General features: G+C 52.7%; 1 protein-coding gene across 6 annotated transcripts in view; it reads left to right on the top strand.

Moving 5' to 3' along the window:
* The first annotated feature begins 3,689 nt into the window (after nucleotides 1–3,689).
* The window catches only part of B3GNTL1 (UDP-GlcNAc:betaGal beta-1,3-N-acetylglucosaminyltransferase like 1), a 29,889-nt gene continuing 20,015 nt past the window's right edge, over nucleotides 3,690–13,563 (top strand). For 4 of the 6 annotated variants that reach the window (XM_037157760.2, XM_037157757.2, XM_037157761.2 and 1 more), the window contains exons 1-5: nucleotides 3,690–3,752; nucleotides 4,820–4,936; nucleotides 5,020–5,119; nucleotides 9,446–9,510; nucleotides 12,314–12,379. In XM_037157760.2, coding sequence (XP_037013655.2) covers nucleotides 3,738–3,752; nucleotides 4,820–4,936; nucleotides 5,020–5,119; nucleotides 9,446–9,510; nucleotides 12,314–12,379 — 363 coding nt within the window. In that variant the 5' untranslated portion in view covers nucleotides 3,690–3,737. Of the gene's footprint in view, nucleotides 3,753–4,819; nucleotides 4,937–5,019; nucleotides 5,120–9,445; nucleotides 9,511–10,019; nucleotides 10,360–11,443; nucleotides 11,551–12,313; nucleotides 12,380–13,563 lie in introns of those variants that run through there. The other 2 variants (XM_037157759.2, XM_053661319.1) reach the window with 2 other exon arrangements.

Genomic DNA, 13,563 nt, shown 5'->3' with positions numbered 1-13,563 from the left:
GGAGGAAGGCAGGGCCCTGCTGTGAGGGTGGCTGGGGTGCCCCCCAGACTGTGCAGGTTGGAGGCTCTGCTCTACTTCAAGCTACCAAGGTGGCCCGCCCCGTTCTCCCTGTGCTGACAGGAGGCACGAGGCTCGCAGGCCAGAGAGAAAGGGGTTTATAGCTCACAGCAGCGGACAGAGGGTAAGTGTGTGTGAGTGGCCTGGGGGTCCCCAAGGCCCCTTTCCGGAGGGACGCTGTAGCTCCAAGGCTACGTGGCACGAGAGAATATGAGCATCACAGAAGCCAGAAAGCAAAACAGCAACTCCTCCAGGAGGGCAATGTCACCTCCTGCTCGAGGCTGCTGCCCTGACTATACAGGTAGGCAGAGGCCAGGCCTTTGTGTTCTTCTTGGTCGCTGGGGAAAGGGCGAGAGATTCATGCAGGGCTGTCTCCCCAACAAAAACCAGTGTTCAGGTAGGCAGCTGGAAGCCATTGCCCCGTCAGGGGGCCAGAGTCCCGGGGGCCTTCTGGGCCTGGGGGCCCTGTGAGTGGCGGCGTCACTGCGTGTGGCTGGCTCTGGAGGCGGGAGGCCAGGCTCTGAGCTGACGGCTCCGGTAGCTCCTCACAGGCAGGGACAGCTGGCTTGTCCCTTCCCGTGTCCCCCAAATGCTCACTCTGCCCCATAAGAGGGGGCCTGTGGGTCAGGGACCCGCTGCTGGCCCCGGCCCCAGGGTACACCCTGCTTCTGAGGTGGGCTCTTCACTGACACCTGGACGGGCCCCCGGGGAGCCCCTGGCTTTGACAATGACATCGGCAGCACCAGGGCCCTCCGTGAGGCCTCAGGAGAAGTGCTGAGGTCACTCCCGACATCACTGGTTTCCCACTCCTCCTCCCAGTGCTGCCAGACACGGACCCAGCAAGCGCTTTCCCCCAGAGGTGACAGGTGAATATTTAGGAGGAAAACGCCTTGCTGGCCTCCACATGCAGCTCCCACAGGCACCTGTCACCTACCTGTAAGTCACCCAGAACTTGGAGAGCAGTTGGCCTCATCACTCCACAGCCAACCCGCTCGTTGTGCAATGAGCCCCTGGGGGGGGGGGGGGACACGTGTCAACTCTCTCGTCTCTTGCCGCTCTGGTCTCACGCTCAGGCCAACCCACCCTCTGGGTCCTGGTGCCAAAGCCACACAGTTCTGGGCAGGCCTCCCCTGGCCTACAGTTGGCTGCACACCCTGGGCTTGGGGACACCTGTGGGCCCTGCAGTTGCCACCTGAAAGTGCAGGGAAGCAAATGCCCCAAAGAGCCACCCCCAAGACAGGCCCAAAGGTAAAGGCTCTTCTCCTTCACACTCAGGCAGAAAAGTCTCCAAGGCTCTGGGGAGGTCAGGGCCCCAGCTCCAGTTGACCGTGATGGGGACCCCTCAACAGAGCACTCTGGTGCTGGATCCTGTCCCTCCCGCCTCACTCCCCTTCCCTGCCTCACTCCCCTTCCCCAGCTTCCTGGGAACAAAAGGCCTGACTGCACAGGCCTAGACTCAGGCTCTGCTTTCTGGACTAAGGGAGTGACTCCCACCAATCCCAACATTTTTTCAACTGTTAATTAAATGCTTCCTGTGATGGGAACCTCATTACTTTCTTCAGAGCTGGTAAGATCCAGCTCTGGCTTCTTAAGTCAACCCTGTGAGTCTCAACTAGCCTTTAAAAAACCAGAGAGACCTCTGTGCATGTCACACAGACAGCTGGCTGCTCCCCTGTGAACAGACTATTATCAGGATGCTCTGGCCACCACGGGTAGCTGGTCTCCTACAGTCTGAGGATGCTCTCCTCTGCCACACTAGGTGGCTCTGGACCTCCCAGCAGTCCCTGCTGCCCGGGGAGGTTCCGCCCGAGCTCTCAGGGCTCCATCCCGTCAGGAACCCGAGAGTGGATGCTTGCTTGGAGGACCCACGCGGCAGCACATCAGGCGGCTGTTAAAGCTTGAACCCCCTCCCTCACTGACACACTCAAGGCAAACCCATTCTGACTCTGGGCCCGATGTCCTCCAGCTACACCTTCACCTCCTGCACCAGCATCATAAGAGGCTTATGGAGCAGTTTTAAAATCCGGAGGCTCTGGCTGGTGGTACCAAGCCTTCTGAATACAGCCAGTATTCACGGAACATTCTGCATTAAAAGAAAAAAACAAACTTAAATAACGAGAAATGTCACTCAGTGAACCAAAAGCAAGCAGTGAGAGCTTTACATAGCATTCCCTCAGGTGTTCTTGACTTTGTTCACCTTTTCGTCCAGTCGTGTCCTCCCTGTCCCTCCCCAGGGGGGTGCCGCTCCCTGTGGCCTGGGCCCTGCTGAGAACCTTCCTATCGTGAAGGGAATAGTCTCAGCCCACACCCAGAAAGGGCCTTTGGCACTCGCAATGTTTGTAAAATGCACATTCTAACCAAATTTTTATCAAGAACACAGTGAAAAGCAACTGTCTCACAGCAGTACAGCAAGCCAGACGCAAGCAGCCAAGCCCAACTGCAACACCCGATGTGGGGTGCCAGACACCCCCACTCCAGGCTCTTCTTCCCACTGATTACTAGGGCCCCAGCTCTGAAGCCACCCCACCTGTGTCCTGACAGCTACAATGTGACTTTTCACCAAGTCATTTAAAAATGAAGCTATTCCTGATACACCACCCGCTGGAGAACATTAGTCCTTGGAAAAGAACTCTCAGATAGCTCGCGTCCCACTGTAGATTAAGGTTGCTTTTTACTCGTCTGACCTGAGTTTCAGCTGGAAACAACAGACTTTGCAAACAGTGATGCAGTTTAAGGAAAAATTACACTTGAAGGGTTGCGTAAAACAGAAGTTTGGCTTTGTTGTAACGTTAGCTTGTAGGATGATTTGCATTTAATCTTAGTTGGGAGCAGTAAAGGATTTGTCCTGGCAGCGATGGCCATGAACTTGCTCATCAGTTCAGATGAGTTGGGACAAACCCCGAGTGTGTGCCGGCACCACAGTGCTTGTCACAGCAGGTCCCGTTGTCTGGCTCCCGGGGGCCCTGGCACTGGACCACCTGGCTCCTGCCCCAGAGGCCTGTCCGCACAGGGAGGAGGGGGAGAGCAACTTCCTGGCACGAGGCCTCCGGGACCAATGGCAACCCCGGGGCGCAGGGCAGCGGGTGGGTCATGGGTGTCGGTGCTTGCTGGGCAGGAAGGGAAGGGGTTTCAGCCGCATGCACTGCGTTCACATGGCGCAGGGCGCCCTCCCGGGTCCCACCTCCCCAGAACCCTTCCTGGTACATCAGGTATCCCCGGTCAGGTCAAACAGTGCAGATGACGTGTCACTTGCGTGTTTACACATACGACCTTTTTCAAAGGGTTACACGCCCCCCGCCCACGAAGGTTTGGACACTAAGTTGGAACCATCCACACAGCGGGGCGCCTTCCCCGCCACCCCTGAGCTTTCGTGACATTTTACTGAGGACTTCGGAGTCGATGAACTCCCTCACGTGAGGGAGGGAGGACTTCCGGGGGGCGAGAGCACAGGAGTAGACAACGAGACACCGTGGTCCACGGGGCCAAAAGCCCACGCTGCGACCGCGCCCCGGTGCTGGGTCCCCTGTCCTCCTGCAGCTCTAGGCCCCGCCTCTCCAAATCCCGCTCGGCCTCAGCCAGCCTCGCCAGATCGACCTCTGCCTGCGCCAATCAGAGGTGGGCCGACCTCGGGCCCGCCCCCGCGCACGCGCCGTGGGCGGGGCGTCCGAAACAGCGCGGCCATGGAGACCCAAGTGGTAGGTGGCCGGTCTGCGGGCCTCCGCCCCCTGCCCTGTCCCCGCCCGTCCTGCCCCCCTCTGCCCGTCCCTTCTCCGTCCTGCCTCCGCTCTCCCGGTCTGCGCTCCCGCCACTTCTGGGCTGGTCTGGGAGGGTCTCTGCCCAAAACCTCCAGCACCGGCCCGCGAGCTACAGCGCCGGGTGCGGCCCATCTGACAAACTCATCTCACGCTTTGTATCGTAGATCTTGAGTAGACGTGTTACTTTTCTTTTTCTTGAAAAAATAACTCCAAAGTGAAGTAAATATGTCAGTGGACGGGACTGCCTTGTGGCCGACACGCGGTGGGTCGCCCTCGGCGGAAAACGTGACAGGATAGAGCTTCACAGTCGTATCTCCGAGCTTCGCACGGCCGTTTCCGCACGGAGGGCTGTTCGTGAGGCACCCGGCGCGGCGCGCGCGCTGGCAGGTGTCCGCGCCTCGCGCATGTGCGCAGCCCCGGCGCTGGGCCCAGTGGTGCCGGGCGGGCGCGCGCGCCGGTGCGGTGCCGGATCCGGCGTTTCGGGGGCAGGCGGCTTGGTTCAGAGATGCTTGTTTCGCCTGGGCTCGCGTCGAAAAGGACGCGCCGCGCTGCGGCCCAGAGCCGGGGAGAGGGCGCACCCCACAGAGCTGCGCAGGCGGTTCCCAAAGGGCTTCCTGGTTGCAGGGTCGGCGAACGTGCCCGTCCCACCCCGGAAAGGACCAGTGGGTTCTGTTCCTGACGGGGTTGGAAGTGTGCCGACGCTCGTGTGAACCAAAACGAGGGTGCTCGAACCAGCCATTGGAACACACGAAGCTGGCCTTGAACTGGAAGCAGTTTCTGTGCCTTTCAGATTTTCGTTTCCTCCTCAAAAGCATCTCAAAGGCCAGTTGAGGGAAGTGTAACGAAGCATAAAGGCTGCAGGGCTTCGGGAGCCGGCGCGGTGCGTGCCCGCAGCTCTCCCTCGCGGAGCCTGAGTCCGGCGGGGCGCGGGAGCACGGCCAGGGCGCCAGGCGGCGGCTCCGTCCCCCACACGCCCCCGGGCATTGACCCGGTTCCTTGAATTCCAGTCAGTGATCCTCCCGGTGCACGACGCCGAGCCCTGGCTGGACGAGTGCCTGCGGTCGGTGCTGCAGCAGGACTTCGAAGGCCCCATGGAGCTCTCGGTGTTTAACGACGCCAGTAAGGTACAGGCGACCTTCCCGCCGCTGACGCGCCCCCTGGCCGCCGTGGTCCAGCCGCCCTGACCGGAGGCCCCTCTCGCTTTCAGGACAAGTCTATGGCGATCGTTGAAAAATGGAAAGTGACGCTGGAAGGTTCCGGGATCCGTGTGGTCATCGGAGGGCACGACTCGCCTTCGCCCCGTGGAGGTCAGTTACTTTCTGCCGGGATGGGGGTTTCTCACCTGGTTCCGCGCAGTTCAGGCCCTGCCGAGCGAGGAGCCCCCCGAGTGAGGCTTGCGTTGACCCCCTCGCAGAGGTGCGCTTCTCCGCCGTTGGGGCGGATTAGTGGACTGCCGCGGCGCGCTCTTTACTTCCCAGCCCAGCTAAAAGCTTTGGGTGTTTTTACTTTGGGGGTAACTGAGTATTACTGCTCGCCTCTACTCCTTAAAATTTTTTTCTTGTGACATCAGAAAAAATTTTGTCCAATTTCTTTACAGATTTTATTTATATTTAGAGCGAGGGAGAAAGAGTGAAACATTCATGTGTGGATGCCTCTTGCGCACCCCCTACTGGGGTCCTGGCCCACAGCCGAGGCCTGTGTCCTGACTGGGAATGTAACCGGTGACCCTTTGGTTTGCAGGCTGGTGCTCGGTCCACTGAGCCACACCAGCCAGGGCACAATTTTATATGAATTTTAGAATCAGTTTTTCTGTTTCTACAAGAAGACTGTTGGCATTTTGATAAGGCTTACACTGAATCTCTGGATCAACTTGGGAGTGTTGTTATTTAGTAATAGTAAGAATGTCTTTCCATTGACTTAGGTCTTCTTTAATTTTTTCCATCCATTTTTTATCATTTGAAATTTTCATATATCAGTTATTGTAAAACATCTATGTTGTTTCTGAAATGTATATAAACAAATTGTGGTTTTTAAAAAATGAGTATGAGTACTTTCTTTTTTTTTTAATCCTCACTGGAGGACATTTTTTTCATTGTCTTTAGAGAGGAAGGGAGAAAGAGCAGGCAAGAAACATCCATGTATGAGGGAAACATTGACTGGTTGCCTTTCGTATGTGCCCCAACCAGAAACAGAACCTGCAACCCAGCTGGGTGGCCTGACTGGGAATTGAACCCACGGAGCTTTCTATTTGTGGGACAACACTCCACTCACTGAGCCACACCGTCCAGTGCATAGTATGAGTATTTCAGTGTATTCTTTAAGATGTATTGCATTTTCCGTAGTTGAATAAGAATACATTGAAGGCATTTTGATAACTGTTGTGATTGCTTGTCTAATCTCCAATTTAAAAACAAGGCCGGTAGCTCAGTTGATTAGAGCATCATCCCAATACTCCAGGACTGTGGGTTCAATTCCTGCTCAGGGCACATACAATAATCAACAAATCTGTCTTTCTCTCCCCCCCCCACTTTCTCTCCCCCTCCCACTCTCTGAAAAAAAAAAGGCCAATATATAAAAGCATGTTTTGCCTTTCATATAATACTTTTTATGGGTTACCTATAACTTGAGCCATATCACATTTGTATGTATTCTATCAAGAACAAAAAACTTGTAATATTTAAGAAATGGAGTCATCCTGCTGTCATTTTAAAGTTGCACAAGGTGGATTCTGTATCACACGGTAATAAAACAGTTGATTATATCTGAAAGGACTATTTTCCTATAATAATATGTTCTCAAATAGGAAATGTATAACATAGATCCAAAGTGTCAATTTTCAGGAATGCTGGGTTATTTTAATAGGATTCAGATTCATTTTTTACTATTTCAGTCATAATAGATGAAAACATTTCTCAGTAATGTGGTCACTTGCTAAAATCAAAATAAAACACAATCCCACCCTCTTCTCTCCAGGAGTAAGGAATGTTGCTGCCGCACTGGCCTGAGTTTTTCCTGCTGTGACCATGACAACCGGCTCCCCTCACAAAGGGTCCGGCCTCCCCAAACATCAGGCCCTGGCACAAACATTTGACTTTCTTCAAGGCAATAATATTAAAGCAAATTCCTGGTCTTTGCCGAACAGAAGATTCATTGTGGGAAACTTCCAGCTTCCTCAGTGAGCGACGTTTTCCTTCGTGGCCCAAATTCTTGGGTTTGATTTTTTTCCCTTCTAAAACCCAACTCTAATGAGCAACTCTAAACAGAACTCCTGCTAATTTACATGTGCTTGTGGAAAGCCTCCTGCTTGCTTTCATTTTCCACGTGCTGCGCTTCTGTTCCGTTCCCACGAGGCCTTTCCTGGGGCTTGCCCAGCTCTCTAGCCATGACAGAGATTTAGCCACAGCTGCCGATCCAACCCCAGGGTGGGGAGCCAGGCTCCCTGCCTGTCTTGGGGCACTTTCTCCTCTGCCTCACTGTCCCTGCAGTTGTTGGAAACCAGGACCACTCCACTGACCAGCTGAGGTGGGCCAAGCTCAAGGATTCACGCTTGAGATTCCCTTGTATGAAAACAGTACCCTCCTGGGTTCACCTTCCATAGCCCGAGGGAGGGTGGGTGGCCGCAGTGGCCCTCACTCTCCTGCTGCAGGGTGCTGGGCTTCAGTGGTTCAGGGAGGGGCCAGCCTCTCCTGCCTTGGACAGGTGCTCTCGAGGTAGAGCCAGAAGCACCTTGAGTGTGGCCTGAAGCAAACACTTAGCTAGTGTCCCCTGGGACAACCCTTTTCTGGGTTGTCTTGGTTTTGAGCATCTGAGGGATTTGCTGTGTTAACTTTGCATGCACCTGTTTTTGCTTTGTGTGACTTTTCTTGGTGTCACCACATCTGGAACTGTCTGGTTAACACGATTCGGGTGTCAGCAACCTCTTCTCCAGGGAGAGTAGTCACTGCGCCCCTAGAAGTCCCCTCAGCCCCTTCCCCTGGGGCTGAATACCTCCTCCTGCCCTCCCTGCCCTCAGCACCCAGGCTTAGCCTGCTCACTGTTAATGTCTGCACCCTTGGCTGGCCCTGTCTGCTCAGCCCGACAGCAGCCCAGGCAGCCAGGGCTCCCACACACCCCCCCCCTTGGCGCATGTGCTCTGCACCGGTTTCCCTCTGTTTAAACTCCAGCAGCCTCGAGTCCCTCCCCTCTTCCCAGAGTGTGTCTTCTCTCGAGAAGCTCCTGTAGGTCACTTTTCCTGGTGGTTTCATGTGGCATTTAACCACAGGTAATCATTGAGCTCTTTTCTCCAACTCAGCTGTAATCTCTTTGAAGGGTTTAAAACCTCTTTTAAGGGCAAGGGTTTTTAAAGAGTAAAATATAATACCCAGCCCTGTCTGGTGTGGCTCAGTGGGTTGGGGTGTCGTCCGGTATACGAAGGGGCGGGGAGTCTGATTCCCTGTCAGGGCACATGCCTGCGTTGTGGGTTCCCAGTTACAGAACGTGCAGGAGGCAACTGATAGATGTTTTTTCTTTCTCCCTCCCTCTCTTTCTAAAATCAACAAATGTGTTTAGTCCTGGCTGGTGTAGCTCAGTGGATCGAGCATGGGCCTGCGAACCAAAACATCAAGGTTCGATTCCCCGTCAGGGCACACGCCTGGGTTGCAGGCCAGTTCCCAGCAGGGAACACGTGAGAAGAAACCATACATTGGTATTTCTCTCCTCTCTCCTTCCCTTCCCTTCTAAAGATAAATTAAAAACAAAAAAATAAAATCAACATATGTGTTTAAAAACACACACGTGTAAAACACCCGTGCAGAAAAGTGCATTTGTCAGGACTGCACAGCTCAGCTCCTTCTCACAAACAGCTCGGCACATGACCAGCACCTGAGGAAGAGCTGACGTTTCTGCCCCCAGGAGCGCTGAGCCACTGTGGTCACCCATCTTTCCCCAGGAACACGCACTGTCCTGGTTCCTAATAGCACAGGTGAATCTGCTGCCTTTGCTCTGTGCAAATGTCACCACAAAGTGTCTGCCACTGAACTGGCCTCCTCAGCATCCCCGGCACTGCACAGCCCAGGACGGCCTGTTCCCGTGGTGGTGCGTGGATGGCTTCTTCGTTCCTCCTTAGTGAACGCGTTCTGTGGGGCCTGTGCGTGGCACTGCAGCTGCTGGGTTGCAGGGCGTGGACACGTCCGGACAGACACGCCTGCAGGGACCGCACCTAATGGCAGGAAATGTGCTCAGACAACTGCCAACCAGCCGTACGTGTGCTACCCCTGCCACTAGATGATTCCGTCGTGACTTCTGTCCCCCGAGACCTTCAGGAAAGCCTTCCTGTCAGGACCCTCTCAAGCACTCCGTTCAGGGGCATTTTCATTTTGTTTTTTAAAACGTATCCCCCAGGTCCAGTGTGCATTTTCTGTTTTAATGCACTGGTGCTGGTGGACCCTTTGTGGGTCAGCTCTGCGCATGTATCAGCCGCTGCACACACACGTGCAGTGGGTGCGGGTTTTCTCCCTTCGTCCTCCTCAGGCTGACCTGGTTTTCCACTGGGTCGTGTGAAGGGCTTTCCTGTGGTGTGCATCACACTAAGTTCTGTGACAGAGAATACCATTGGAAATTGAATTATAACATAGCTTTTCTTTCTTTTTAAACAGTTGGATATTCTAAAAATCAAGCAATAGCACAGAGCTCAGGGTCTTATCTTTGCTTTTTGGATGCGGTAAGTAACTTATTGCTTTATTTTAAAAATATATATATACCTATATATTGGTTAGATAATTAAATGTAAGGTCAAATGATCTTACACTTTAGTGTGGGTCTTGAAAAATCATTATTCTAATATGTTATGATCAGACTTAAAAGTTAAAGTTGATAGGTGTTTGCCGTTTAATTACCATAGCCCTGAATGAATTTATTAAGTTTTGATAAATAGGATTACATGAAAGAGCAAAATTACGTAGAGGGAACCATATAAACAGAGATGAGGATAAAATAGGAAGATATTCACAAATACAATTCTTAAAAGATTAAGTATTGTGTTAATTAAAAGATGAATAACCTCACCCTGGCATGTGTGGCTCAGTGGCTGGAGCGTCGTCCCGGAACCAAAAGGCTGTGGGTTCAATTCCCGGTCAGGGCGCAGATCCCGGTCTGGGTGTGTGCAAAGGCGACCAATCTTTCACATCGATGTTTCTCTCTCTCCCTTCTTCTCTATCTCTAGAAAAGCAAATGAAAATGTCCACGCGTAAGGATAAAAAAAGAAAAGATTAATAGCCTTAAGAATAAATAATTTATGTAAGTTGATAGGCAAACACAAAGAAAAATGGGTGGTGATAAATGGGAAAGGACAGGAGTGGGGACTTTCCCAAAAGTAGATGTACAAATGACAAACTGCAAAAAAAGAAACGAATTAAGTTGGTGACATACTACTTCTAAAAACCAGATTAACAAAGTTCTAAAATTGTAGGTAGTTGGAGAGTGTGAGCTGGTCCTGGTGATGGCACCTCTGTGCAGTGCGGACCAGAACTCGGAACGTGCTTGTGCCCCGGGCCCCTGACCTCACTTCCAGGTAGCACAGTTTCTGAAAGACGCAGCAGTACTCTCTGCTGGGACAGGAGGTGGGGACGAGACCGTGTGCGGTGGTGACAGTGAAGTCAGCTGTGGCGGATCTGTGGGAGGGAGTTTGTATTGCAGAGTTTTAATAACGTGATGAATGACTCTGAGCAGTGAATGAAAAATCCGTGCCTGCGCATGCCGTGGGCACTCAGCGACGGGTTTTCTCTGTGCGGACTTTAAGGCACACCTGAAGCACACCCACCTGCACTCAGTCTTGCACTCGGAACTTGCCCCCAGGCCCCCTTTCCTGGGTCTGGGGTGCAGGGCTTCCATGCTTCTGTGCGGTTCTTGGGGGCCACTGGTTTCCTTCCGGAGGTCAGGCTGGCCCAGAGGTTCTGCTTGTGCTGAACCGATTCACATGGGAACCTTCTCTCCATCTCCTGTTGACAGCCTTGTCTTTGACCACCTGCAGCCTGTGCGCAGGGTCTCCTGCGTGTGGAGGCTGGGGGAGATGAGGTGGTGTGCAGGCCGGCACCGGGAAACTGCCTGCACACAGCCCTGCTCTTGAAAACAAAGCCCCAGCAGGGGCTGCGATTTCCTGTCCTGCTGCCTTGGTCTCTTTCATCTCCCCTCATTTTTTCTTAGGGTGAAACTCCTCAGATTTTTCATACAGGGGACACTCAGGGGTCCCTCTTGTTCCGTCGTCTCTTTTCAGACCCTGCTCTGGGGCCTGCTTCACACTCCTGTGGTCCGTCAGCACTTTCATACGTGAAGATAGTTTTTGCTGCGAACAGGCCTGTGCAAGTGTTTGTGTGGGTGACGCTCTCAGTTCTACCAGGTGTGACTAGGGTCACATTGTGACTGTTTCATGTTGTGAGGAACTACCAGAACGTTTTCCAAAGTGGCTGCACCATCTTACATTCTCACCAGCAATACATGAAAGTTATTTGATATTTTTTGATATGTGGCATTTTAAAAACTTCGTAGATGTGAAGAAATTAATTTATCAATCTTGTATCCAGAAACCTTGCTAAATTCACTTTTTATTATTATTGTTTTTTATCCTCACCCAAGGGCATTTATATTTGCTTTTTTAGAGAGAGGGGGAAGGCAGAGAGAGAAACATCGATGGGAGAGAAGCACTGATTGGTCGGTTGCCTGTGCACACACCCAGACTGGGGAACCACCCCAGGACCCAGGACTGGTAGGCATCCAGCCCCGGCATTAAATCCACTTTTTTTTTTAAATAATTTTTTTTAGATTTTATTTATTTATCTTTAGAGGGGAAGGAGAGAGGGAGAGAAACATCAATGTATGGTTGTCTCTAGTGCATCCCCTGCAGGGAACTGGCCTGCAGGGAACCTGCCTGCAACCCGGGCATGTGCCCTGACTGGAAATCAAACCGTGATCCTCTGGTTCACAGGCCTGTGCTCAATCCACTGAGCTACACCAGCCAGGGCTCAAATCCACTTTTAATTTTAATATTTCTCTGTGGATACTCTTGAATTACTTATGTACATAGTCTTCTTCCCTCTTCCTAATCCTATTTCCTTTTTTTTTTTTTCCCTTAAGTCTCAGTAATTTGTTAAACAGAAGTTATGAGCGTGGCCATTCTTCTCTCCTTCCCAATCTCAAAACAGAGAGCTGAACCCTTCCACTGCTAAGCGTGTTGTTTGTAGTGGGCTGCTCCGGGTGCACCCTCACTCTAGTTAGTTAGGTAGGTAGGCTCCGGGCCAGAAGCTGCAGATTACAGGACATCCTGAGACAGAAGAGGGGAGGGTGGCAGTGCTTCAGTCCCAGCCCCACTGCAAATGGTGTCCCTCTGCAGTGACACCCCTCCCCTGCCACCCCTGGCCGGGTCTGGCTGCTGGGCAGCGTCTGAAGTGCCTTTCTGGTCTGTTTGCCGTTTGCTGTTCTTTCGTGTCTGTCTGGTGCTTCCCGTGAGTTAACGTGGGCTCCCCCTGCAGGACGACGTGATGATGCCGCCGAGAGTGAGGCTGCAGCTCGAAGCTGCCGTGCAGCACCCGGCAAGCGTAAGTGCTGACGTCTGGTTCTGTGCTTCCCTACCTCGGACAACATGGCCATTACAGCCTTGTGTTTACTTATTTTTCTTGGTACGAAGAGACCTGTTTATTACTGATAACACTTCATTTGGCTAAAACTACAAAAAATCCACACACAGTTACTTAGAGTGCAAGTTCTCACAGACAGTATTTACAACACTTTTTTTAGGGAAAGATGGGAAGATAGTGACAGGAACTGTTCAAATAAGGGCACAGTTTTGAACTACTGCTCACAGTCAGAAAATTTATCGATTCTTAACTGCAAATATTTTATTGGTGCCCAAATATTATTTTGTCTGGTGTATTCAGTGATTGTACAAAGAGTTTCCCTTGGCCTATAAGCAGAAGGCCTCACCATCTATAGATGCAGACTCTTGTGTGAGTGGCTCTCGGGAGACACACGCTGAATCATAGCCTTGAACAAATTGACTGAGTATTATCAAATCCATTGTGACCCACTTGATCATCACAGCTTTTTAAATTCAGGTTCTGCCTCAGGGTGGGAAGAGCTGGGTCAGGGCAGCGCTGCCCAACCCAGGGGACCGTCTGTGGTGAGTACGTCTGCAGACACCCCAGGGAGTTTCCCCTCGCAGGAGGGCATGGCCTCTTGTTCTGGGCAGCACTCGTTGCTTTCAGACGGGCACAGAGGGTTTCTTGGTCTACTTCTGTTGTGTTCAGTCAGTTTCTTAGAAGCTGTGTACCTTGGACCTGAGGACACAGGCTGAGAGCTGCAAGTGTGTCAGCTTCAGGCTTCAAGAAATCCCTCCTTCCACCCAGACGGCCTCACTTGTGCTCTCCTCATTGTTAGAACAGCTTCCCAGGTGGCCCCAAGCCAGCTTCTCTGGGACCCAGCATCCCGAGCACCTGCCGAGGGCTCCCTCCTCAGCAGCTGTGTGCACCACGGCCCCGAGGGAGCCCTGTGTAGGGAGGCAGCGCACTCCCGCACGAGCGCCTGGCTGAGTCTGCTGATCCTCCCGATACAGAGTGTGTTTGACTCCCGGGGTCGACATGCCCTCCCCGGACGACGAAGGAACAGACCCCTGAGCTCCAGGGTAGCAGATCCCCAAGGGCCATCAGTGACCGGCCTGGTGCCCACTGTCCCAGCCTAACATCCTGCTCTGCCTTCAGGCTCTGTGAACACGCATGTTTCTTCA

The sequence above is a fragment of the Artibeus jamaicensis genome, unplaced genomic scaffold, assembly GCF_021234435.1.
Source record: "Artibeus jamaicensis isolate MK-2021 breed Jamaican fruit bat unplaced genomic scaffold, CSHL_Jam_final contig_2259, whole genome shotgun sequence".
NCBI classification, from domain to species: domain Eukaryota; kingdom Metazoa; phylum Chordata; class Mammalia; order Chiroptera; family Phyllostomidae; genus Artibeus; species Artibeus jamaicensis.
This window is presented reverse-complemented; position numbering and strand designations above follow the sequence as displayed.